Source organism: Amia ocellicauda, chromosome 17, assembly GCF_036373705.1.
Source record: "Amia ocellicauda isolate fAmiCal2 chromosome 17, fAmiCal2.hap1, whole genome shotgun sequence".
NCBI classification, from domain to species: domain Eukaryota; kingdom Metazoa; phylum Chordata; class Actinopteri; order Amiiformes; family Amiidae; genus Amia; species Amia ocellicauda.
The window spans coordinates 3,906,242-3,934,182 of NC_089866.1; the positions used below are offsets into that span (position 1 = coordinate 3,906,242).

Below are 27,941 nucleotides of genomic sequence, written 5' to 3' on the forward strand. Positions count from 1 at the left end.
AGCTCTATAAATGGGTCTTTGTATGTAAAAATAATGTGATAGATAGAAACAATTGAATGTCACCCTGGGTAGGGGCGTCTGCTGAGAAATATAAACATATTTAATATAAAAGCCCTGCAGTGTGAGAATGGGAACGCACCCGTACCCAAAATCCACACAGGTACTCCCTCGGTATACAGCGCACAATAAATCTGTGGCTAATGTGTGCCGTGTGATGAATGAGTGTCCCTGCTGTGCTACATCGCCACTTCCAGGCAGATTTACTGTCCACGGGAGACGGGGGAGACAGCGTGCCTGCCTTTCTGATGAAGCTCCAACAGCAAATCTACACAACTCCGCCACAAGTCCATCCACGCACAGTAGCTAGAGGTGAAAGTTCACGGGACGTCCACAGTAGACTAAAATGTCCCTAAGCTTACACAATCACTTCTGGTCTGACAGGGAGCGACGCATTGGCAGCTCTGCTATACTTGTACACGTTTTTTTAATCCAATTTACCTTAATAGTGGTCCTTATCTTGGGGTTCACGATGTTGTTGAGGTCCTCATGCACTCGGTCCAGCAGCCACAGCAGGAACTCCTGCGCGTCATGCTGCGCGTTGCCCCGGTACTGCAGGGCGTTCTTCGAGACGACGTTCTGAAATGCAGAAAATCGGCCGATAACTCGCCTTCCTCTTCAACCCATGTACTGAGGTATATTATAGAAGTTACGTATTATTACAGTACAGCCACTATTAAAATCTTGGGTACAGATATCCAGAGGTCTAGTTCCTGAACCCATCTTGAAAATGTCAACCAGTATGGCAGTATACATGGGAAATAAATTAATTGAATGGAACACGTCTTTAAGAGACTCTTGAACATAATATACTATGTCATCTAGCGAACAACACTGGGGAAAAAAAACATAGGTCGCCACCATTTTAGCCAAATGTCAAAATGAAATCTCACGTATTTACTCTGACTTTGGCACTGTGATTTTTCAGATGTCAACCTTCATCTAAATCCTCCAAGAAATTGATCAATTAAGGCTCTAGTACCGTAGCATCAGAAGCGATTTTTCAACCCCCCTGCCAGTTTCTGTCAGCAGTTAAAGCAGGGTGGGTTGAAAGTCCCTCTGCAAACAGGATTTCCCGTTCAGGAACCTCATCATCTGGCTACAGGGGAGAGAGCACAGCTGTATGCAAAGAGCGCCAGCTGTGAACTTCTGCATTGTGTCCCTTCAAATCATGAACCATGGAAACAGTGAGAGGAAATCCAAATCCAAAAATATACCCAGAAATTAACAGACTTCGCGTTCATGCCTCAGCAGCTCTTATATTTCACTCGATGCACAGACAATCTGATGTTTCTTTTCCATCTGAGGTCTAGATTTACACAAGCACACAGCAAGTCGTGACATCGAAACAGGGTGAAGTGTCGGTGCTTTGGCTTCAGAAGCTGTTAGACGCGCTACAACATAGCGTGGTACAGATAGGGAATCATCCGAGGGCCCTGGTGTCTTAGAGAGAAATGCTGGCATGGGAATTCTCTGGAGTAGGGTCAGGAGAGACCGTAAGCTAAGCTATAAAGTGAGAGAGAAAACTTGGAGCTAAGGGAGGGCTTTTTGGGAAAAAAGAAAAGTTAATGATTCACCACCTTTGTTCAGGTTAATGTTCATACCAAGCAAACTAAAAGGGAGCTTGCTCATCACAATCAGACACAATCTTCTGTGACACAACAGACAGAGTCCTGCCAGGCCTCGGCATAGTCCTGGGAATGACACCCGAGAGCCGTGTCACTGAGCCGTCACTCAGAAGCGTGCGTCAGCCAGGAGGAATTATGGAGAGAGCTGACACCAGATCCCTCAAATGACGATGGACGATCTTAGTGAAAACACTCAAAACGTGACTTTATACTTCACAAACCCTGCATAGATTCTGACATAGGGGTTACGTTTTTTCCTCTACAATAGCCTTGTTGTCAAACAGTGGCACTCCTCCTGCCACTTCAGCCACAGAGGATAACAGGCAATCAAGGCAGCAGGTGTCAAATGTTACAAGAGCATTTCACAGGCACAGGTCCAGACAATTTCAAGGAGCTGCAATAAAAACAGCATTTATTTTCTTTTTCTTTCTGGGGGATTCTGCATTCACACTTAATGTACAGTAACAGCATCTTCAGTCTGTTCACATTATTAAGATGAGTGCCTCAGACTATTACTAATATCATAAATACTGTTATTTATTATTAATACTAGTACTTGACACCACTCTGCACCAAGACAAGCCATTTGTGGAGTTCCTCCGATAAAGGAGAGTGTATAATGAGAGATCTTCATGTTGGGGGCCCGCAAGGATGAACATGACATGCATCTCTGCCTTCTGTTAAAATGCACTCCTTGATTTTCGTTCTGATCTCCTTTTAGAAATCCTGCAGTAGAGCACATTGCAATTACAGACGCCCCTCGCAGCGCTCCAGACAGTAGGTCCTGGAGGCCTTTTGATCATAGAGAACCAAGTTTAGTCCAAGATACTGTTTGTCTTTCTCAACCCGGCACTGTGTCCTGTAATAACAATCAAAACAGGAGGAGAATGTTCATCCATCCAAGGCTTTCGTCACTTGAATTCACCGACTATCCAACGAACTAAACTTTCCCAATAAATAAATACATACATTTAAATAATTCCAATGGACAGATGATCTCTGGTTCCAGAATCAGATAAAAAAAAAAAAGGTATCTAAACCCTACTGGCAACATCAAAAGCCTCATGAAGATAAACCGGAAAAGAACGCCAAGATTTGAAGGTCACCAATAAGAGCTAAACCTCTGGATAAACCCCGAGCAGATTTGTCCATCCCCTCCATTTCTGTGCCCAGTACGGCAGTTGGGCAGGACGCGAGACACGGCCCCACTCGCTCTGAGTGGATAATCTATATTAAATAAGACAGATCTAACTCTGACTGGCAACCACGGCCATGGGAAGGACAGAAATAGTAACAGTGGCAAGACGAAGGCTGCAGTAGCAGGTTTATATTGGCAGGGCATCTTTCCAAAGCAATAATAAAATAAAGAAATACAAAATACAGCTCTTACGTTTATATAAAACGGGCTGCCCTAAGGTCGACACACTGGCAGTTAAACAAGAGGCCCTTTTAAAAAAAAAAAATAAAAAAAAAAAAAAAAAAAGTATACGTTTCCCTGGATAATGGCTACTACTGTATCTGTTTCTCGAGGAGGCCATGAAGACCTTTGGCACAGCCAGGGGCTTGGAAATGTTCGATTGAAAAGCAGTTGTTTCACCTCGTAAAGGATGAAAAAAGAAGCGGCACTGCAGGCAGCTTAAGGAGGCAGCGGCTGGAGCTGGTGGCTGAGGATTTCTTCACAGAAAGCAAACCAGATGCCCGGTGCAGGGCAGTCTCACGCATTTCAGCACATACTAGATCCAGGCTCCTGCTCTCTGCTGCAGGTACATCATATACGAAGGAAATGTGACTCGGCAGACATGCAAAGTTAAAATCACATCCAATATAGGTTATTATTGGTTTGTTTTTGGTTAAGCAAAACTGCTTTCGCGTCCTGTGATCATGCAGAGAAGTGTTGTGCTGATGGAGGTAAAGAGTGAAACAAAACTTGTGCCTATCATACCCAGTTGACTGTCCTCTCATTACTGTCCATTTGCTAGGACTCGGTGTCAGAGACCGTGTAATGTGTACTGGCTCCACACTTCAAGAAAGATATCGCTGCTCTAGAGGCAGTTCAGAGGAGAGCAATCAGACTTATTCCAGGTCTGAAGGGAATGTCCTACTGAGAGACTGAGGACCTGAACCTTTTCACCCTGGAACAGAGGAGACTACGTGGGGACTTGATCCAAGTCTTCAAAATCACGAAAGGCATCGACCACATCAAACCAGAGGAGCTTTTCCAGATCAGCAGGGACACACGCACCCGGGGACACAAATGGAAATTGGGCTTCAAGGCATTCAAGACATAAAACAGGAGACACTTCTTCACACAGAGAGTCACAATCTGAACAAACTCCCCAGCGATGTGGCTGAAGAGACCATTTGGGAAAATTCAAAAACAGACTGGATAGGATCCTTGGATCACTTAGTTATTAATGGACACCAAACGAGCACGATGGGGCGAATGGCCTCCTCTCGACTGGACACTTTGTGTTCTTATGATTCTCACTGACCCAATCTCTGGATCTAAATCAAGGAAGATGACAATCAAATCCAAACTGCGATCTGCCAAACAACTCCAGACACATGCACAGAAATGCACCAGACACCTACACCACACAGAACCTCCCCAAAAATAACATTTAAGTTTGTCTAGTTAAGAAGATTAATTTCTGCATGATAAAGGAATTAAAACAAAACCGGGTTCCCTCGCAAAATGCAATTACACCTCTTTTGTTCCAAAGCAATTATGACGAGACTGCTGCAGGCTTGATAGATTTTTTAAAGGAAGAAGTAGTCATGCTGTCAAATGAGATCTGTTCACACATGACACTGTGTGTGTTTGGTACCATGTCAGGAAAAAGCGGCCGATTACAGAGACTAGGCGATCCATGATTTCAATACACTCGCATATGTAGTTCTCGGAGACGGCACAAATCCATAACACCTCTTCAGGTACAACTTCCTCTTCATGTATTTTATGGGGTTTGCTAAATGCTTACATTTAAAAACTTTAGCCAACAGTGTTGAAAATATCCCATTCGGTCTGCAGTTGGGTGCCTGCAATCCGCCATTTTGATTCTGTGCAGAATATGTGCTTCATGATCCCATCATCCCCTCTTCCTGATGTCTTGCACTCTTGTTAGGGTATTAGCTGTGAATACCACAAATTCCCCTCCCCACAGAGCAGATCCTGTTAAAGTGCCTGGCATTCCAGTACCTTATTGCTTTCCTCAGGGCCATTAAGCTTCACTGCATTAAGAAGAAAAAAAAAAAAGCCTTAGTCCAGAGCACAAACCGGCTGACTCAGAGTGAGCGAGCGAGAGAGAGAGGGGGAGAGCAGTGCACCTGCAGCGCTCCAAGCATTTTATTCAGACCGCTGCTTTTCCTGCTGCACGGTACAGGAGACAAATGGCTGCAAATGCCACAGATGATTTGGTAACACACCGCATAAAACTGACTTCGGAGCCTCACACGCTACCTGTACTGTGAATCAACTCTCCTGCCTTGACTGGAAGATCCCAGAGACCGTATGTAAATATACATGTAACCTGACACACGTGGAATCGCAGTGCATGCGAGTCCAGGAATGCTGACATTGGAGCCATTTCCTTTGAGGGTAATTAGATTCAATACAATTTGGCCCCTAGTTGGCAGCCTTGCGCAAACTCTTTATGCTGCCCTTGTTGTGAGAGTCTGACTCAGGTTTCAAGTTAAAACCCTCCACAGTCAAGCTGCAGAACAAAGACAACTATTTTTGTATAACTCAATTTGAGAAAGACAAATACGGCCCGCTTGTTTCGCCCTCTCGAGGCAGTTCAGCCAAAAGCCACTTATGTCAAAAGTAAATCACTCACGCCATAAAGCCCAGCTCATGATCCCGATGGGTGTTCTCGCTTGGGAAGCCAAAACGGGTTATAAAATTGAACATTGCAGATATTTAAACACTACGGTTATAGTTTACTGTTCCTGCTCAAGTCTGTAAAATCACTTCTTTGTTTCTGGTCAAACTGACACAATTGTAAGTCTATCACTCTTTAACGAGGAGAAGACTGTATATGCTGGCTGGAACATCAGTTATCCACATCTCAGCATTCAACCTCAACGTTCAAGCAATATGTTAAGATTCTCCAATCCGACGGGACAGTCCAACCCAGCGGCCATTCCAAAAGTTGATTTCTGTCTGAAAAGGTTTAGTGATGCTACTTGGACCAGAAAACCCCTAATAAATATAAAGTACCCCCAGCTGACAGTGAGGCACAATAAAGAACCAATCGTTTGATGTTACCGATTTGAAAATTCTCAACAAAACAGTATGTGTGATAGCGGAAGCCTTGCCAGACCTCCACAGTGTAGAGAGCATCACAGCGCTGGTTCTTTAAACTCACCCCAGGGCACTAAACACACTCAGCATCGAGCATCATCTCCAGTCTGCTAAAGATAACGCACTGGGTCTATCTCACACTGCCGAGACTGAGCATAATAAAACACTCGAGACAAATCTGAGAGGCTTGTCTGTGATGAAAAAGTAGAAGGAGAAACAAACCAAAAAAACATACCTATGAGTGGTCTTTCCAAAGTCAGTGCATTATTTTGATTTATTGGTATGAATTGTATCTTGATGAAGGAGCGCCTTTAATGTAAAACAATGTAGCTAATTAGAGAAAGAGAATGAAAGTGCCTCAAGGATATTTTGTTAATAATTAAACCCTACGCTTTCCTCTGATCTTTTCATTAAGAATAACTAATTAACATTCCCAGCTCCTTCCCTAGCTGGGCCTGTATCCCAAGGTTTGAGAGCACACACCCTGTGTGGGGGTATTTTCCCACTACAAGAGGATGAGAAGACATTAGCACTGATTTTATACAGTCACAATTCTCAGGCTGAAACTTAATCTTAAAGGACGGGACAGACGAATGCAAGACAGCCACACACGTGGGCTATTGATCTTCATTTCTATTTGATGTTGTCAAGGACTCGGGCAATCTGCAGCTCAAAAACTACAATAAAGCATGTCCTTCAAGATACAGGATGCTCATACATACATACATCACAATACAAAATGCCAAAAAAGGTCAATTGTGTTTTTTTTACGCGAGGGCAAAGAAAGGACAATTGTTCTGTTTTTGTGTTTTGTCTTGGTCTCTCTGTCCTGAACAATACAGTGACATGAGAAAAGCTTGGAATGATGTTACATTGTCCCGGCATTACTCACTTCCTGGTCTTTCTTCTGAATTATTACTTCCAGGCCGACGGCATGTAAATGAATGACCACAGCAGTAAGGACTCCGGAAACGTGTGCAGTGACAGGTGGCAGAGACGTATGGTTTTGTACTTTATCTTGCAGCTGGACGAGGACAGAAATAGCACGAGCGAACAGACAGCATTGTGGGGAAAGCGCAAGACTAATGAGATATTACCACAGAATCCTCACACAAACCTTATATACAGCTCTGGAAAAAATTAACACTGATTTCTGAACTTGGAGTGGTCTCTTATTTTTTTCCAGAGCTGTATACACATTTCTATTGTCTATATGTGCCATTTTGATTATTACCAAAACCTGTAGCCTTGTCCGTTGGTGTAATAATAACAATCTTGTAATTTTGTCTCTATTCTGTCATGTCCCAACAAAGACGACAGACTTTAGCATCACCCATAAACAGTTCTATCAGAGAACTGTCTTTCCGCCTTCCGAAAAAACTCTTCTGGGGGTGGCAATGCACAGAAAACTCATGACACATTCTTCACACACATGTTCCTCCACAGACACAGACCACACACATTTTCTAAATACGATCTGCCTGCAATTATAATTATGTAGCATTTGTCTCTGCTGGACCTGGGGAGACGGTGACTGTTTGGAAACAACCGGCTCTGGCTTTGGACAACTGGTCCTTCTGCAACCCTATCCATCACTAACTGTGTACAATGGTGCACCCTGACCATATTTAAACAGCCAGGGAGGTCAAGGGTCACTGTCGGTCACGGGGAGTGGAAGTGCAAAGGCTAGCAGACCGTGAAAGGGACAGCTCAAAGCTTTGCCACTCTAGGCTAGCCCAAGAAAAGGAAGTCAGAGTAAACACTGTGAAGATTGACTGAGGGCCAGTCTCAAGAAATGTTAGCGGTTGTCTTCAAAAACACATTTTTGGATCTGTTATTACCTCAAATCGGTTTTCGTCATTTGATCTCTTCCACTAGCCTGAACAGGAGGTAAATGTCAGGCCTCAATGGCTGTAGAAACTTAACTGCCCATACAAGTTGTCTAAATGGTAACCCTATCCATCACTCGCTGCGTGCGATTAGTACACAGTAATTAAAATGTCAGGTTGGTTAGGTTTCTGTTAATCATTGGTTGGAACTACAATGGCTCTTAGACTTAAATGGGTGTAAAAATCAACAACTGATAGTAAAGAGTAAATAAACCAATTCCATTAAGAATGTGTTGCAAATATTCTGGTATCATACAGCACACAATTACAAGCGATTACGTTTGATGAGGAGGTAACTGGAGGTTATCACACAGAATTTGAGTCAGAAAAGTCAATGTGAATATGCATGGCATTGCACTGCAGTGTAATTAACCCTGGTCTTAATGTGCTCCTACTGTAAGCCATTTGCAAAGTTAATCACAGTGAGAGCCCATGTGATGAAAGACTGCCGTGAACGTCACTCCTCTTCTCCAATCCTCACAGGGAGGTGTAGGAGGTGACTGTTGACACCAGTGACTGTAGCCTAGGTGTCCCATTCATGCTTTTCTGAGCTGGACACCCTGACTCGGGGTGCAGGCCACTAGTACACTCTGCTTGCCATGCACAATCTGCAGTGTATTGTCTTTAGAAAGCACCGGAAACACTGAAAGCAGGCAGTTCTCCATCCCCCGATGAGCAGCGGTGGTACTGCTTTGGTGTCAATGTGGGAATACTGCAATAACACTGAGAACAAGTATAAAAAGGGCTTCCAGTAATCTGACAATGCTATATGCACCACATGCACAACACTAGGACACATCACACAGTGCGCTGTCAGTGGGTGGACAGGATGGGTGTCTGAGCTGAGGTCTGTAATTGCCGCAATTGCATCTCCATCTCAATCCGCTGCCCAAGCAAACACAAAGGCAGTGTGACAGATGCACAGCACCGCGGCCGGCTCTGCAGTGCCTTACCTTGAAGTCCCGGCTGTGCTGCGGGGTGTACTCGAAGGTCCACAGCGCCCGGACCAGCCCGGACAGCTGCTCCGTGACCTCCCCCCTGTCCTGCGGGCCCCGTCTCTGCAACAGGACCCCGTTGGCTTTGGGGGGCTCCTCCCCGTCCGCCCCCCGGTACTGCTCCAGGGCCAGGTACTCGGCGAACAGCTCCGTGTTGCTGAGGCACTGCAGCACGGCGTTCATGAAGCAGGTGTTGCCGTGGTTCTTCAGCCCCGCCAGCCCGGGGATCTTGTCCCCCGAGAGGAAGCCCCCGCTGTCGCTCTCGTCCGACTGCACCGAGCCTTTGCCCCCCGTCTTGAAGGACGTGAAGCCGCCGTCGTCCTTCTCGTCCTCCACCGGGTGCTCCTCCGTGCTAAAGTGGGATAGGGTGGACAGGGTCTTCAGCACCCGGCTCATGAAACTCCCCACGGACCGCACGGAGGAGCCCCTTCGGAAGAGCTTCTTGCTGAAGGACTTCTTCTCTTTCGTCGCCGCTTTGGACATCATGAGGGCTTTCGGAGGAGGTGCATGCCCGGGAGAGCTTTAAAAATGAATCAAAAAGGTTTGGCACGGCGATAAGCACGCTTGGGAAACTTCACTGTGCCATCCTGTCAGAGCAGAGCTGCCTTGGCCGAGATGGTCCTAACTGATCTTCTCGAAGACCAGCACCAGTCCAGCTTTGAGTTTGATGGCCATGTTTCAAACGCCCAGAAGGAACCTGCTCAAAGACGAGGTTTCCCTTTTAGTTTCGCTTGCCAAGCATGAATGATCCGGGAAAGACGGTGTGCATCAGCCCCTCCGATGTGCCGCTGCCTTGCACTGGCCACATGCGCTCTGCATCCTCGGGTGGGCAGTCAGTGCCGGTCCTGCGTGGACCCACCAGCGCTCAACACGCTGCCACTCGCCGGAGGACCGCGGTGCTAATCTGGGGAATTAGCCCATGCTAGCATCCCCCATTTTCACCAAACGGTCACTCTGCTGGTCATAATAATAATGATATCCAGGGGAGCTGAACTGGGTCCAACAAACAGACGCAAAACTGCTACCAGCCCATGCCAGGGAATAGTGCTAAAAACAAAATATGTGCATTGCAAAAACACTCATTTCACACGGCGCCCATGGCACAGCTTCTTTATTTCCACGCCGCTCATGTATTATTAAACCATCCGCCGCTCCACCCCTCTTTCCCGGGGAGTTAAGATTGCAAGGCAAGCATTTCCCCCGCAATAAATCAGGACGCCGCCGCCGTGTTGCCCGAGCAGAGTGGTTCCTCCGGATCGCTGCCGCCGCCGCCGTGTGGAGCTCTAGCCCCCGCCGGCAGGAAAGCCCCCTGAAAGCCCACCAGAGACGCAGAAGTGGCCCGTCCTCCGGAAGAGCGGTCGCAGCATTCCCGAGGAAGGAACGCGTCTCCCCCGCGGCGTGTGTGGCGTCCCGGCCGGGGCTTTCTGGGTCTCGCAGCGCGCCTACGTCCTGCCCGCTTCTCCGCACGGCGAGCCAGGCCGCGGCTGCGTCTCCGGCGGCTCAAATCACGCACACTGCAGGGCGGTGGTGGAGGCTGACGTCACAGCCCCTCAGTCAGGGTGGCCGTGCGGAGCGCAGGTAGCGGCGGGTCGTTCGGGCATGCGCAGATCTGCACCATGCCAGCGATCCCATTGGTGGAGCCGGGCAGAGCTGCGCAGAACCGCGGGCATCTGCGCAACACGAAAGAGAGCAATGTCTGAGAGTGGTCGCAGAGCAGGAGGCGTGGGGGGGGGGAGGGGGCGCTCTTTCGCGAAATGCAGTTGGTATCTAAAAATAGAAGGGTTTACTTTTTGATTTGATCTTTTGCTGTTGTTGTTGTTGTTGTTGTCCAGATGTCCTCTCCTGTCCCACTGACACAGGACTCCCCAGCTGACACACAACCTTCTCACGACGTCATAGTGTGAGCTGTCTCGTCACCTATAGCTGAACCCGTCTGCAGCAGGAGCGGCCAGGCTCGATACGAATGAATTACTGTGATTTGTGGTGAATGCACATTGTTTTTCTTAAATTGGTCAAGGCTTTTTGAGGTTAACACATTTCAGACACTGACACGTCATTTGTCAAGTGCTGTATGTATCGTGTACTTCCTAAATAGACAATAGAAAATCTGGCTATTAGATATGAAGAAGTGGTTGCTTCTGCTGTAACTAGAATAAATAATTTTGAAAGAAACATATCCTATTTGTCCTATTTGGACAATAAACGTACTATATTGTATATAGTAGAAAGAATTAAACACAACAGGGAGATATAACTGAATATGTTCTATCAGTATCAGATGATTTATACCAGCAGTGATCACTTAACAATCATTTTTAGTGAATGATACAAATCCCCTTCCCTTTGCCCTTTTATAAACATACAGTAACATGCCAACGCTAGTGAGTAAAACATACATTTGTCCTCTTTGTACAACCAAGTTCATTAGTCTACTCTTATCACTTTGTTTTTATGACTTTAGTGTTACATAGTACAGTGTAGAGTAAATACTATAGTATAGTGCAGTGTAGCATTGTAGTGTGATGTTCTAATGTAGTGCAATGATCTACTGTACTAGTGCAGTGTAGTATAATGCAAACTGTAATATACTACTGGTGTAGTGTTGTATAATACATACTGTAATATACCAGTGCAGTGTAGTACTGGTGGATACCTTCTGCTGCATTGTCACTGCTTCTCACATCTCCTTACATAATCAGACACTAACATGCCTGCTTTTATTCTTCTGCTGCTGCCAGCCTACTCACTGCCACGGACTATCACTTATCCATACAACTGCTAAGCTCATTTCTACCACTACTACTTCAGCTAACCTACAGACGATCAGTGATTGTAACCTGCATACGGCCGTGCAAAACCAATCATATCCAATGTATTGTGTGAAAAGTCCTGTCACATGCAAAGACTCCATTCATATTAAAACCTAGTTGTTCTTGTATTATTTCCTATACAGCAATTCTCTAAAGCTGTATTTTAGCTTTTTTTGTTGTTTGTTTAGCTTTTTAGTCACAGATAGGAAGGTCATGACAGTGCATACAGCAGCTGAGCACATTTTTAGTTCTGAGTGACAGTGACAAACATTGACAAGACGGGACATGCTCTTGGGTGAAGCCTACCTGTAACTATTTTCCCCCAATGTATTATTGTGTGACTGGCTCTATGAGGGAAGTCTGGGTGTATACATGTATATTAATACACAAAGTGTCCGTGAAACTGTTTTATTGGACTACTATTACTAGTAGTCGTAACCTATTTCATATATTTCTTGCTATGCCAGGTTGTCCAGTAACTGTTCACAGCGATTGGCAGGTTCAGTTCAAGCAGAAACAAAGAGCGGAGAAGTGAATCACCAGGAAGTCCTTGAAGCCCGTGGGCCTGCCTGTTTATACAGTGAAACGAGGAAAGGACAACCGTGCCTTGAGCACCGAGGTCATTAGTCATACTTGTACTCTGCTTCAGTCTGGGAAAACGACGGAAAGCGATCTCCTGAACTGTTGAGAAGTGTCTGTGCACCGTGTATTATGGTGTACATTGTTTTTTTTAAAGCTGATGACAATTCTTCAGACTCGGACAAGTGATTCTTACCAATCACTGAGGATCCTGGAACGATGCTCGGAAGCACTAGTGTCATGGATCCGATTAATTGGATGCATCTTACCCTAAAAACATAGACACCGATGTTTGGGAAGCCTGCCTTGATTATCTCTAACTGTGTCTCCTTGAACACGTGGCTGCCCTGTTCTTGAACTCCCTCTGTTTTATACATTGTCAAACTGACTGACATTCATTTCCATTTGCAGTCGAAAAAACACACACACAAGAAAAACATTGTTGTAGTAATGCGACTCCTTGCTCTGCACTGTTCCACCTTTCTACCACTTAGGGCAGTCAAGGCAGAGCAAGAGGTGAAAGGTCGCAGTCATGTGCCTTTCTGGAATGCAGAGGTCACACCGTGTCTTAGCAGTTGGTTTTAATTTGCCACAGCACACTTTGCTCTGCTCTAAAAGCAACACAGACGTCGCAGTTTCTGAATTCCAAGTGTTGACGGTGGTTTTAAGCTCATGCCCTCTGTGCAGCTGCGCCAGCTGTCCGTTACCCAGCCAAAAGGAGCCCTGGATTGATATAGAAATTAAAATGGATAAACTGTCCTAAAAATGAGGACACGACTGAAAAACAAATCTTATTGGCTTTCTCGTTTCTTGTTTTCTTTCATTCTTTTTATTTTTGCAATTTCTGTTTGTATTGATGCAAGCTGAGGCAGGCTGCTATTGCAGTTGTGCAACACCACTGCGGGAAAAAAATGCACAGAAAATAAAATATTTAAACTAAAGGTAAACTTTAAGTAGTTTATTGCATTCAGAAAGAAAACTCCCAGCTTCTCTTACATGTGGAGAATTCGTTTTGCTCCCAAACAGAAAAGCCAGAGAATGGAAGAAAGAAAAGCTTTACAGGGTGGGTCTGTAATTACCAGGGGCACTGGGCTGGGCTCGTTATGACACTGGAGTGATTAAATCAAAGATATGAGGAGGTGGCACATTGGCGAACGTCAAATCAAGTCTCACCAGTTTTTCCACCCACTTAGTCCTGGTTGAAATCAACAGCCCCGTGAAGTTCAATAGAAGTACTAATTGGAAAGGGGGTGGGATTGGGTTGGTTTTTCCAGGAGCCAGTTACTGTACCTGTTCAAACAAAATCTTCCAGTAGTTTGTTAATGATTATTGACTCTGGCATGAATTCAGATGACACAACAGGTGAAGTTGTTCGTTCACACTACTGTCTTCTTAGATGCCTCATATCCTGTCTGATTGAGATTTCAGAATACCACAATCCACCCCAGAATACCTGCAGAAATGTTTTCTCTCTGTTAAAATATTTTAACAATTGAATACACACAAAAACGAATGGTGAAGAAGTGAAGCGTTTTGAACACGCAAGTTGCATTTCACAATAAGCCAGACAGACACCCCGTTGTCATCACCTCCATGTGCAGCACAGATACATATGCTTGCCACGCAGATTCCCACATCACAGGTCTTCAGACACGGTAATCCGGCTCCCACCGAGCTGCTTAAACCAATTGATTTTCGCTCCTGGGCTCCACTTCAATCTCCTTAGACCTGCAGGCACTACCTCCTTGATGTGCAATATACAGCGGATTAAAGGTGGGTGTAATTACCTGGAATCCCACGCCATCCTTAGCTTCGGTCCTCGTTTTCGGCAGGGTAACGCTTTTAAAATCAATAGGAAAAAATAAAAACATTTACTTTCCATGTCCTTTGTGTTTATGTCTGGTTTGTCACAGCAGAGCACGAGAATTACATAATCTTGTAAATAAATCTGCAGCCGAGCCAACAGTGCCGTCACACTAATTTGGGAATTCTGATATTAAAATTATGCCATGAAACTTGTGGCATCGAATCCATCTCCTTGGGGAACAGGAATCAAGTTTCAATCTGGTATTTATGCTTTTGTTGGTGTTTACATATTTGTAATCTACATGGCTCTTTAGGTAAAGACTTAAGGCAATGGACTTCTCTAGGGTGGACTTGGATAGGATTGCAGTCCGGCCACACTTTAAAATAAAAAGGTGTAATTGCACATCACTTCATATATGATCACCACAGGATGAACACATGAATGCATTACACACTTAATCTGAGTTCTGATGTTAATCGCATGTACGACAGGGTTAGGGTATCGAGGTACTGATGTTTTCATCCCGTGGTATTCATATTTTAATTCAGGAAGAATCACAGCACAATCTTTTAAAGGTGTCTCTTCATTCAGAAAACGCAGATGTTGCAGTTCTGCAGACTCTAGGAGGGTGTTTTTCTAAGCAGATGGCTGCAGTGTGTTGTTATCGTTATGTTCAGACTTTAATTGGTGGGTAAAAACTTGCTTCAGATTTAAAGTCATAAAAATGTTTGGGATTTGATTTTAACAGGCCTTTAAAAACTCCTTTTATCTATTTACAGTGGTTTCCATTATGTGAGATGGTGGCATGGCTGGAGGATTTATCAGAGCACCAGCACTCGGGCAAACATCAGACAATACATTCAGAGCCTGCAGCACTGCATTTCTTATCTTGATTAATTGTACTGATTGTATCTGTTAAGTAAATATATATATAGAGAGAGGAGTATGAAAAAGTTTTTAAATCATTCATATACTCATAATAACACTCCAGTTTCTTCCTCCAGCTGCAGCCACATTCAGATGTTATGCTTCACACTAAATGGTAAGTAGGGTGCATCGACTTGAACAAAAGTCAGTGCCCAGTAGGTGGCACTGTCTCCTCTGGCCTGGTGGCTCCCAACCAGTGCTGTGGGACAGGGACAGACAGGGGGCACTGTCCTACAGCCTAGGACTCAGGTGGGACACTGCCATCCTGTAGGGCAACAGGGGTCTCTGATTTTCAGGTCTTAATATGTTAATTCAAGTCATGCTTCATTTTTTATTCCAGGTCTTGCATTGATTGCTAATTGAACTATACCTATAAGGACAAGGACACAGTTCACCACCGTTAAACCAAGGATACCTGGCCATGTGCTTGGCATGGTGGAGGAAAATGGCTTGAATTACCTATAATATCCTACTCCACACTTGAATATGTTCATATCAGTGTGAGCAAACATCTGTTCTGCCCTGGATTCAGTAAAGAGAGGATCGATCCGATGTAAGACTCAGGAGGACAAGGTCAAACAAACTGTTATTACTTTAGAGGCCGGTGTAATCCGAGAGCCCGGCCCAGCAGGCTGTAGATGCACCCCCCCACTCCCCTATCGCTCTCCGCCCGCACCCATCCTCCTCTCAACAACACGATCTTCACACTCCGGCCCGGACACGTGCCCCGAGGTGACATACGGTGTCAGATCACCGCAGCCCAAGGAGGAAAGGAGACCCAGGAACTGTTACATCACCGTGCAATTACATAAAGCCCAGGGCTGCAGCAGCGCTCGTGTGGGAGCCAGCAGTGACAGCAGCCCCGGCGTTGAGTGCCCTGCAAATTGAATCTCTCTCTCTCTGCCCACAGTGCAGCTCGAGAACAAAATGTTCTGAAAAATGATGCTAATCGGGGACTAGTGCACTTTTTCCCTCCACCGACTTGTGTGCTTGTGTGGCACTGTGCCATCGCTATCGGCGGTCCATTTATATAACGGAGGTCTCTTCCGGAAAAAAAAACACCGTCATCAAATCCTGGAAGTCGAACAGAGCGTCTTTGGTGACCGGAACGGCAGGCGAGGTGTCAGCTTTCTATTCGCTAGCGCAGATGGCAGCAGTCAAATTCAATTCCCTTTTACCTGCGCAGTCACAGGCAGACTATTAAATAAAACGCTACCTATTGACATGGATAACCGGGGGGCCAGGAGGGGATTAGAGGAGGTAGTCTAGTTGGGCTCTTGAAGTTTCTCTAACAAAGACAGAGTAAAAAAAAAAAAAGGACAGGAGTCATATAAAGAGAATACAAAGCTCAGGCCAGAGACGTGCCGTGTGCTTTAATAGATATGGTGGCAGCAGTCGCCACAGGGTGGGGGGCTAGGATATTGTGGTTGTGCAATACAGATCTGGTTGTAATATTGTAAAATGTCACACAATGCATATTGGTCAAAACAGTATAAAACATTAAAAATCATCTGTTCTTTTGTCAATTAAACGCTTTAAGCCCTGAGGAACAGTGAAAAAGCCAGAATGTTATTTTATATATATTTGGCTTCAGAATGTATTAAACGATTTTTTTTTTAATTAGAGATAGATATACACATTTTTGCTAAATGCATTCTTGCATGTTATTTTTGGTCACATACAAACAAACATGGAGAGTTTTTTGGCATTTTATCCTTTTAATAACAAGTAAAAAAAAAAAACACAAAAGTGCACCTTGCAAAACGTTCCTGTGGGAGAACCAGTTATTCAGGTTACAACTTAAATACCTTTCACAAGAACAAGCTCAACAAAAACACACCAAGCGCAATGACCCAAGAGACGGTATTACTTCAAAATTAGATTTATTTCTATTTATATTCGATAATTATTATATATTTTTTAATCCAGCAGGTTACCTCGATGAAAACTGTACAGAACAAAAGAGACCCGACTCCAGTGATTTACAAGGTTATGGCTGATTAAGGACAAACAGAAAACACAGAAATGGAACTCGCGGGTCAACAGTCCAGCCCTCGCATGGCCGCGATGGTGGAGGCCAGTCTCCTGGGCAGGGGTTTGGCCGTCTGTCTGAAGTCGTCGGCCTTGGCCTTCAGGAGGGTTACGATCTGCTGCAGGGCGCGCGACGGCTGCAGCCCCAGGGCATCCATCACGTTGCTCAGGTAGTCTGCAACAGGAAGACAACAACACTCACCACAGGAAGAAGACACATGAAAGAGCCCCTGCACACTCACACACTCACACAATGCACTGCCCGCAGCTGGAGCACCGTGCCAGTGGTTTTGGTTATATACTGTACTGGTCTGTCACAGACAGGTTGTAAAGCTCGTCTGATCACATGTGCAGACTCGGGCCTCGATCACGTCTGCGGTGTCCTTTTGAAGTGAGAGAAGCGCAGTGCTTTCATGTGCATGTGGGCGGAGAGGCACAGAAAAGCAAAGGCTTCATCTCGAGCCTCTTCTCCCCTCATACAGCAGGTGCTACTCCATTATTTATTCACCCGGTCGATTATTTGACGTGGCGCGAGAGGCGCCAAGGCCGACGCAGCGCGTGAAGTGAAACGCTGAACCGATGGCGGGCAATTACAGAGGTTCGTCAAGCAGGATGAGGGGAGAGAGAAAAGGAAACGGAAGAAATCTGATTCCCACAATGCCAGGTCAAATTGGAACTGCTCTTTGGTCATGTGGGGCGGCAGAAGAGCTGCCAGCCTGAACAGACACAGTTGGGCAATATGTCCTCTCAACGTGTCCCGATGATTTAGTCCCCATATGTTTGCACCAATTATGATAAAAACAAAAAAACAAAAACGGTTCTGCTGACTGCAGCACAACTCAAGCAAACGGAAATATCTCAGAGCAGAATATATCTTCAGTGATCACGTGACGTGTTTATTAGCACTGCCATGCAGACTTCCCATGATGCACTCTGCTTATTTTATACTGCATCTCAAGTTTATTTACAATTTAACAACTGAAACCAACTCTAACGAACTAATTAAAACTGCCCTCCGTACCCATGTCGGTGGCCAGCTGCTTGGCCGCGTGAGGGGACAGCTCCGGTATCTGGAGGACCGCGTCACAATAGGTCTGCATCGTGGCCCGGGCCACGGACCCCAGCCAGTAGTCCGCCGTGTTGTCCAGCTCCGGCAAGTCATCACCTATAGAGAGAGAGCGGGGGGGGGGGACCGGGTCACTGTGCCGTCAATGAGTCTGGACTTCTGGGTCAGTACCTGGAGACAGACGACGCTGGGTTTCCCTGTGAGCCCTGGGGCCCTGTCGGTGCCATTACCTTGCTCGGGGGGGAAGGGGAGCTTGCCAGCGTGCAGTGCCAGCTCCAGCGCTGGGTCCTCCTGGGTCACAAAGGGCTCCAGGTGCAGAGGCAGCGACATGATGTACTGGCCGATCTGCGGATGAAACACAGCGGTCAGTCTCCCGGGCCGCAGGTGAGGGGAGTGGATTGAAATGCTCGACTGAACCACACCCTCTGTGAGGAACATCTGCAGACCATCTTACGTTGGTGATGTACTCCAGAGGGGACAGGCTAAAGGTGGGCAGGTCCTCAGTGAGGGTCTCACCCGAGCCAGAGGAGCTCCAGCACTGAGGACAGGGACACATCGAAGATACAAAAAAGACAAAATGAACAAGATGCACGAGAGGAAAACTTGTTTACGTGAGACGCTGCTTCACTTACAGGCAGCTCTTTGAGTTAGAATTGAAACTCTACAAACACAAGCATTATGAGCAAACAGAAGGAAATCAGCACAACACACTTGGTCATTTAACCTCTACTTTCACAAAGTTCCTCACGCCGTTTACTCGCTGGAGAGAACGCCAGAGCCACAGCAATGGGAAACCAGCAGGTCAACAAGTCTCACCTCCATCTTGGGCACCAGGAAGAGCTGGTGTTTGATCTGAAGGAAGACGGCGTCGAAGGCCAGCTGGTGGGCCTGCTGGTTGAGGCGGGTCAGTGTCGTGCGGGGCTCCAGCAGCAGGCTGGAGTTTCCGGTACCTTTCTCCTGAAAAGACAGGTGTAAGCAATGCGTTCTCCACATCTGGAAGCGTGATCACATTTTCAGTGGACACGTGGGATCTAGAATCACTTCTGAGAAACTCATTTCAGGTCTTTGGTTGAATGTTTTCTACTTGGTTGTGTGTCTTAAGAGAATGGACTTTAATTTCTAGACTGTACTGTATAATGAGAAGTATTGCAACAGACTAGAGGATGAATGAGGATTTAGTATCTGAATTAAAAAGTTAGAATGGCCTCAAGCAGAAGGTCCTACAGCTGTATCACAGAGATATTTCCCAGCTTACTTTGAGGTTGTAGAGCATCTCCATCAGGTTGGCGTACTCCACCGGGTTGCCCTTCAGTAAGTAGTTGTACTCCTGCCACGGGTTCCTGGCACTGCTCTTCCGGTCCGAGGAGCCCGACTCCTGGATTCCCGTCAGGCTGCGGGGGCTGTAGGAGTCGGACAGGTACTTCCCAGCAGTGGACAGGATCCTTGGAGGAAACAGGGGGGAAGTCAATTCACATCCACAGCACATATACTGGCCCTAAGGGCACTTGGCACATTTTCACAATGGGACCACTTTAGGTTTTCTGGACAAAAACAACCATAAATAAAACAAAACAAGCTGGGGAAAAGAAGACTCACTGTTTCAACACATTGGGAGAATTGTTTCAACACTTTCTTGGAGAATTCACGAAGATTCACGAACACAACAACAACAACTGTGCATTAATGACACACAAACCTCACTGTCCATTATTTTATATATTAAGAAGTCTCCAGTGTTTATTCTTACCTGTTGGCTAACTGCTGCTCATAGGCTCCACACTGTCTCAGCAATTCGCCACATGTTGCAATAATTCTGAAATCGAAGAGAAAGAAACGTTTGTGAAAACGGCTGGTGGATTCTCCGTTTCCGGTTCTTTGTCGAGACCCTCATGGAAGAAGCGCTGGACTTCTCCGTTAGAGTAGCGAGCCTAACAGCTGGTCACTGAGACCACAGCCCGGCCAGCTTCATGGGTAATGGGTCTTTTGAAGCAATTAAGACCATAATTGATCTTTAAGAGATCAGGGTAGAATGAAATTTGATGACCATTGGGCTCTCAAGGGCCAGGAGTGAGTCTCGGGGCAACGGGGTCCATTTTCTTCTCAATTAATTGAACTTCCAGCTGACAAATAATCCTCCTATACAACCCATCAAGCCAAAGCAGATCTGAGTTTTCTTAACAACTAATCACAAAAAAAAGCTCCTACCACCATATCTTATTGAGCTATTCCACATTTTCTTAGCAAATATCCCAAAGACTATCACCACCTGGTATTTAAAAGCACTGAACATACATTAAAAAGGTCTTCCAGCTTTAATTTTTTTTGTGAATGAAAGAAAAGCTGTACAGTTCTCAGCACTGGGTATCTGGTGGAAATATTCTCATCCTACCCCACTCAGCTCATCATATTTTCCTGCTGGGTGGGTCACCCACATCGGGCATTGCTTCCCACACGTTCCCAGGAGAGGTGAACGGAAAACTGCCGAAATCAGCGGAGGTGGTGAAATAATTTCCTAGTCGGGCGTACCTGACTGAGTTCTGGAAGGGCGTCCAGTCCTCCTGAAACAGAGAGGCCTGCTGTGAATCCTCCAGTTTACACTTCCTCCTGATGGACTGCAGCGTCATGGAGAAATCTGAAACATATCTTCAGGGAGACGGGGAAAGCTGTCACCACACCGTTTCCTTCATACTGCGCTTATCAAAGAGCAAAGATTTTAAACCCAGATCTCGGGTGTCCCCAATCGAGAGGGTAACAGAAGGACTTCCAAAAATACCACCCCCTCTTGAATTAATCCTTGCATAAAGAATTTCCCACCCAATCTGCCCACTCCCGGCAGCCCTCCGCTCGGTGCTGTGAAAAGCCTGGGCGCAGGGCGGCAGCCAGGTCCACTGCCAGAGTTGGCCTCTCCACTCCAGTGGGCTTTAGGCCATTCAGCTGAGGCAGCAGTTTAAGGGCATCGTAAGGAAAAGCCAAGCTTTAACAATAGTCGGTGGCTTCGGCTTCTTCCAGAGGGGAAGATGAAGCTTGTTCTGGTCGTTATTTAATATTTTTCTCCGCTGCAGATCCCCCATAACATCCAAACTCTCTCTCAACATTGTTTGGCCAGATGGTGCTACAAAACTAACAGGGGGTTGGGGAGAACCCTGCACAGATTCAGTGCCACGGGCAGACAGGTAACACACAAGTCGTACTTAGTGAACAGCGCCTTCAGGGCCTTGAGCAGCCCGCACACCGCCAGGCCGTCCGTCAGCTTGACACAGTGGTCCACGGCCATGCCGGCCAGGCTGAACAGCTTGTTGACGGAGTGCGTCAGTTCCTGCACACAGTCTATCACCTCCCCACGTTCCTGCAGTGCAGACAGAGGGAGGCAGTGGAACAAAAACAAAAACAAAACAAAAAAATCAATCTCCAGCCACAGGAACCACTGACATACACACACACACATACACACGCACACACATGCACACACACACTCTATAGGAAACTGACGCCAAATTTAGCACAGCGTCTCACTGACTGAGACCAAAAACAAGTATCGACGCATTCTGGGAAAACTTCAAAGATTTGTTTATCTCTGTGGACACCAAAAACAAGTATCGACGCATTCTGGGAAAACTTCAAAGATTTGTTTATCTCTGTGGACCTGCTGAACGCGGTGAAATATCAGGGCGAGGTGTCGAAAACAACCTGCAGCTTTCTCTAGCCATGCCCAAAACCCAAGACTACGTACACCGAGAGCTAACGCGGTTAAATACAAATCATTCTCATCGTCCTTTATCTCAAACTCTCACACAGAAATCTTCCAATGAACCGAGTTGTGGATTTGAATTCATCGCTGCGGGAGAACTCACCAGTGGCACGGCACTGATCTGAATAAGGAGACTGGACTCTTCCAGTTCCCCATATTGAAGCTGAAACGGTTTGTAGGGCCCATAAACGGCCGTCACCAGCTCACTCACTTTCAGCAGGTTCATTTCGCCTGTGGAGAGACAAACAAACACAAACAAGAGGGTCATTTGTCAAAAAGCATCAGAAATAAAAACCTTTTACAGCAGAATACATTTTAGAACACAGATGTAAACAATTACATAGAAGTGTAGTCACTTAAACCCTTCAGCAGCGATGCACAAAACCAACGACTGTACTTGTGTAACTAAATCATTATTTCACGTTTCAGACACTTCACTGACAAACACAGCTTTGATGCCGGTGCCAGAGAACAGACACACAGTTCTGAGCGATAAGGCCCAGACAGACACAGACACATCCAGCAACAGACGGCTGGTGCATGGTAACTACCCCGCCCACTGGCAGTGCGCTAGACTAGCCGTGCGCTCATGTGTGGCTCCTTGCCGCACTCGGCAAACTGCTTATAATGCTCAAGATTGCCGCACAATTCGTATTTACCGATGTGAGGGAGCATGGCAGCCTCCAGTCCTTTCCCGAAGTGGGCGGCCGTCTCGTACAGCTCCAGCAGGGTCTCCAGCCTGGTCTCCTGCCCCTCTCGCTCCATCACCGCGCCGAGGCACACCGGGATGGAGGGGACCATGGCGCCCAGCGTCTGGATCAGCAAGACGGTCACCACCTCGTAGGGCTTCTTGAAGACCTGCTCAAGCACGATCGCAAGCAGGGATCGGATAAACAGACAAATACATCTATAAATAAACCAACAGGTGTAGACAAGAGATTCCAACAAGCAGAAAAGGACACAGAAACCCCCAATATTTCTGATGACTAAGAATAGAATTCCCCGAGTCAGACAGTGTCCCTGCAGTGCTCTCTCTTCATGCTTGACAGCCCAGTTTGACTCTCCGTTAACTAATGGATGCAGCAGTTTGGTCTGGACCCCTCTCCTTCCGTTCTGAGGCAATGGGAATACTCTTCTTTACCCCACATCCTTTCTCAAGTGTAATACGTGACTCAGCAGTGTGGAGACCCTACCTGGCTGCTCCACTGAAGCTGCGAATGCCAGGTAGCCAGAAGCGTGTCGTAGAAATCTGCCAGCTGCTTGTTGAGGGAGAGTTCGCTCTGACACAGGTCCTGCCACACGCTCACCAGCTGACCCTGAGAAAAACACAGGCACCAAGTGAGAAGAACGGCCTGTACGAACGGTTGGACTCACGACTGCACACGATCAGCAGGGTACTGTATCTTTCGCCGTTGTTGGCTCACTGACGCCACACACATCAAAAGAGAACCAGGAGAGCAGAAACCCCTGAAAAGCAGAACGAACGCGGCGGGCTGACCTTGTGACACTTGTAGTAGTAGGCCAGGAGCTGCGGCATGCGGTCGATCTCGGTGAAAACCTTCACAAACAGCTTGGCTTGGTCTAGGAAAACAACAACACACCGTGGTAAGACCCACACGCTTTCAGACACAGGGACAGTGAAACCAAGAATTTAGATGGGGATATGCAAGACTTGCAAGGAACAGACCTGAAGAGAAATATGCCTCTAGATTAATTTAACTGTGGCTGTTTAATTGTATAATTTGACATAAGCATGTTTAAACTGAAAACGGAAAACGGAAATGGTTGGAGGTGGTACTGTAGTTCAGTCAGGAAACGGCAGCGCAGAACGTCACGATGCATCACAACTCGCCTATGGACTGAGAATTGAAGGTGGCCACGATGCGCGGGCTGGACAGGGCCTCTAGCCTGTTTTTCAGGGCCTCCAGGTGGACGCACTTCTCCGAGTAATCAGGCGTGTCCACTAGCATGGCCAGGCTGCTCTGCATGCTGGTTAACTTCGAGGAGATGACACCCAGGTCCTGGGAGGGGGGAGAGAGGTCTTTCACACGTGCCGACGGCAGAGAGGTTACGCCGGCCCAGAGCTGACGTAACCGGCTCCCGACCGAGAGACTCCCGGAAGGCCATCCCGTAGCCGCTGCTCACCTGAGTCTTGAAGGTCTCCTCGATATCAGCGCTCAGGGTGCTCCACTTGTCCGCCTCCCGCAACGCCTCGGCGGCCAGCTGCATCCGAGACTTCACCTGGTCGATCTCCACCAGAACCTGGGCGGCAGAGACGAGCACAGAGCATTCAATCACTACGGGGCCGCTATGGATTTAACTCTGCGCTAGACCAGGCCATCCCTGCCGGCTTCGGAGGGATCATTTAAGGAGCCTGCAGGTGCTCTGGGGTTTTAGAGATTACACTGCGATACAGAAAATACAGTATTTAACATAATGAGGAGTATCGACCGCTGTTTGGGCCACGTGGCTTTAATTTTCATTTTCCAAAGCAGGATGTGAACACCGGAAAAACTATTACAACATTTTAAAATAGAGTGGAGAGGTGGTACAATGGAAAAACCCTCTGCTGTGCCCTTTCACCTGACCGAAGAATAATAAAAAAAACAACAACGGCGTCTCTAGTTCTTGTGACTTCATGGGCCACTGTCGCTATCTGCCCACATCCTTTGTGGTATCACTTCACGACGTGACGCAGTGACTTTTATCCCCCCCGATATGTCCGTGCTAGATCATGAACATGAATATGTAAATACTTTATCGACAAGTACACTTACATTTTTTATTTTCCATTCTAAACCACAGATGCGTGTTGATATTAAATTAATTGCTCAATAAGACGATCGGAGGGGCCAGCGCTTGGCGTCACCTAAATCTGCAGATATTAATCTCAGATTCGGATTTCAAATAATGACACTGGACAGCTTTTGGAATAACATTTTCACTCAGCAGTATTTCACGGAAACATCATAATGTCTCCATTTCAGACTTTTCGAGGAAATAATTTGATACCATTCATATAATTAGTATGGAAATACTATTCTTTGAAAAGCAATACTGATGGTTTTGGCAACTAAAACCACAAAACCACATATTCTAAGCAATAAGCAATATGACGGTGAAAAGCTCTTGGAAAACATGCAGGACAATAATTTCAGTAAAAGTCTTCAGGGTAAAACAAATCTCCCAAAATAATCTGATGAAGACTTTTTTTTTTTAGTTTTAGTTTTTAACAGCAAAAAAAAAAAAACAATAACAACAATAAGACAATAGCGTCAGATAATTCAGACTAATTTTAAACAAGTACTATTTCAGTACTCTACGCTTCCTGATCCACATGCTGAAGATACTGAGAACACCAACACAAATGATCAAACCCTTTCAATATATGGCCTGACCACAGCTGCTTTCATGTGCACTTTCAGATTTCTTCTGCGATGGGTTTTCCGTAAGACAGGACGTCACAAAACATTATCTGAGCGCTTGCAAAAAAACAGCTGTAAAAAATCATTCTCTCTGTAATACTCAGACTGCATTTATTTAACCCTTGTGTACAATAACTGAACCACGAAAAAGAAGCGTGTGTGCAGCCACATCCCAATATCAGATCGAAACAATGAAAAAGCAAGGAGATCTAAATGCAAACGCACATTTCCAGTGATAATGATGTAAGCTAATAAAAGATAACACTGTTAGACAATTAATCTGACTGACTGAAGACCTAATTTCAGAAGCTCGGTTTGGTGTGCGTGTGAGTTTTTTTGCTTCATGCTTTTGTCTTGCTGTGTGCGAGAGCTGAATTACGCCCTGCCCCTGCCCAGGAATCTGTGCATCTTTCTCTCTTGGTAGCAGTCATTCTACCCATTTGGTTATTGCTGTGCGAGTCTGAAAAAGCTTATTCTTTCAATCTATCTTTCTAGTCATTTAATTGCAATCAACACATTTATTTTTTATTTGTACAGTGATCCTTTATATACAAATCAGCACCGTTTTTTATTATATTCTAATCTACACTTATATGCTTGTAGAAACGCTGTACACTAAATGTCTGCAATATTAATACATGGAGAAAAGTTAAGCGCCTCTGGCTAATTCAGAGAAATTACGAGACTGACTTGATTCTTTCAGTCATGAGATGCGAGACACTTTTCACAGAAGTACCGAATGAAACAAAAATTCAAAAACTGTTTCATTTTTTTTGTATCGAATTTTTGGTATACGGTGCAACACTAAAACACATACACACACTTTTCTGTTTTGGAGAGGCTTTGACACGCCTGAAGAGAACTTCTCCTTTTTCGGCAGTACCTGCATGGACTGAACTGTGTCCTGCTCGAACTTCTTGATGTCCTCCTTCACCAAGACCATCTGCTCCTTCAGGAACGAGGCCTCCTGCTTCAGGGCCTCCACATCCCTCAGGACTCGAGGCATATTCTGCAAGGCCTGGATGCTGCTCTCTGCGCAAATCAATAAATAAATTAAGGTTGCATCGTGGCCCCCCACAGCCAACACACATCCCCAGCTGTGCCTGTACTGAAGCTGGCTGCCATTGGGCTACTGCACCTCATCCTACAACTCGTTCTGATGCTTATGAATCCGGTGCGGTGCAGTAAATTACTGAACCAAGAGGTCACACAATTTCCTGTTCGGGGAGCTTCGCAGTTTCTCATCCTATCCTCTGCGAGGTCCGAGTGGGTGATGTGGGCTCACCTTCGATCGCGTTGTTGACTTCCTGGATGAAGAGCTGAAGCTTCATGACCAGGGTGGCTGCGTGCCCGTCTGCTTTCCCCGGGGCGTCCTTCTGGACCACTTTAAAAGCTCCATTCACCCAGTCCTTCACATCGAAGTCGTCGTCCAGAAACTTCGAAAAGTCCATCGTCCCGCCTTCTGTGGAATGCTACAACGTTGTCAGCCTATGGTCCGATAGGGTCCATTCCTTAGAATGATCTGCAAACATCAAGGGGGTTTATTATTATACTAAAAAAAAAAACATATCTATGTAGAATGGATCCTTAGACATAAAGGATACCTAGAAAACAAACACATGAACGATGGGATCATAAACTTTGCAGGCGTGACATGGAAAAGAGAAGCTGTAGATCAAAGCAGGTGGAAACATCTTGAGGAGGCCTTGCTGCAGCAGCGGACCAATATGGGCCGATTGTGATATATTGGTAGACACTCTAACCGATAACTTGCAAGTGCTTTTCCTAATCACATCTATTGTGATTGTTATACTGGCCATCAACAACAACAACAGGGCTAATTTATTTATATATTGATAACATTGCTAGACATTCTAACCAATACCTTACAGCTATAACAAAAACAGAAAAGCACTGTACAATACATAAGTCATACATTTAGTTAGGAGTTGTAAGTGTTTTACAGTTCCAACAGACAATAACTAAACCTAAAAGGAAAAACAATATGCTTTTCCTAATCACATATACTGTAATCGTCGTACTGGCTAAATAATAATAATAATAATAATAATAATAATAATAATAATAATAATACAGTTTACATAGAGAGGCTGATAATTGATTAATTGATTGATTCATTACTTAAACATCGGCGATTAAAACAGCAAGGAGCACCGAAAACATCCCCCCTTCCGTAGGTTCATTTCCGTATAATACGAAGATACAGTACAACATGCATTTCCGTGTACGTGTATATTATTATTATTATTATTATTATTATTATTATTATTATTGATATTACTACCTGGAAACATGTAGCTAAACACAGTTCTTCAATTGCTTTTGTAGTTCTTTGCAGTCCTAGCGACGAAAATGAAATAAATGACCCAGGAGAAGGAAATGATCATCACCACCAAGTACAGCTCGATTAAAACAACCACCTCCGCCAGAATTATCGGTTATTGTGAAGTAAATATATACCAGTTTATTGGCTCTGCGTTAAAAAGTGTCATCCGCATCTCTGACAGCCGAAATCAACGGGAAACAAGGTGTCGGAGTCATTGGTTCCTACACGTCATACACCTTCCAGAGAAACGGATAAACTGTCATTTTCAGTGTGTTTGGTTTTCATAATCGTTTATAGTACAATGTGCTATTTTATGTTGTGTATTTTCT

General features: G+C 45.6%; 2 protein-coding genes across 4 annotated transcripts in view; both read right to left on the minus strand.

The window, feature by feature from the left end:
• Positions 1-10,376, minus strand: part of usp31 (ubiquitin specific peptidase 31) — a 31,201-nt gene extending 20,825 nt beyond the window's left edge. For both annotated transcript variants that reach the window (XM_066690268.1, XM_066690267.1), the window contains exons 1-2: positions 8,831-10,376; positions 499-636 (exon numbers count right to left, since the gene is read on the minus strand). In XM_066690268.1, the coding sequence (XP_066546365.1) occupies positions 499-636; positions 8,831-9,358 (666 nt within the window). In that variant the 5' untranslated portion in view covers positions 9,359-10,376. The remainder of the gene's footprint in view (positions 1-498; positions 637-8,830) is intronic.
• A 6,485-nt stretch (positions 10,377-16,861) lies between these two features.
• Positions 16,862-27,884, minus strand: cog7 (component of oligomeric golgi complex 7). 2 transcript variants are annotated; one of them, XM_066689367.1, is made up of 18 exons: positions 27,747-27,884; positions 26,551-26,787; positions 26,149-26,297; positions 23,986-24,102; positions 23,693-23,861; positions 23,339-23,421; positions 23,034-23,156; positions 22,500-22,698; positions 21,944-22,071; positions 21,284-21,438; positions 20,619-20,735; positions 19,840-19,905; positions 19,348-19,534; positions 18,909-19,049; positions 18,547-18,630; positions 18,323-18,437; positions 18,048-18,191; positions 16,862-17,201 (listed from the first exon to the last, which is right to left on the minus strand). In XM_066689367.1, exons 2-18 carry the CDS (start codon positions 26,714-26,716, stop codon positions 17,035-17,037), a joined length of 2,310 nt encoding a protein of 769 aa, XP_066545464.1. In that variant the 5' UTR covers positions 26,717-26,787; positions 27,747-27,884; the 3' UTR covers positions 16,862-17,034. The 2 variants fall into 2 exon arrangements, with proteins under 2 accessions (XP_066545464.1, XP_066545463.1); XM_066689366.1 differs by lacking the exon at positions 27,747-27,884 and adding an exon at positions 27,571-27,740.
• Between the last annotated feature and the right edge of the window lie 57 nt (positions 27,885-27,941).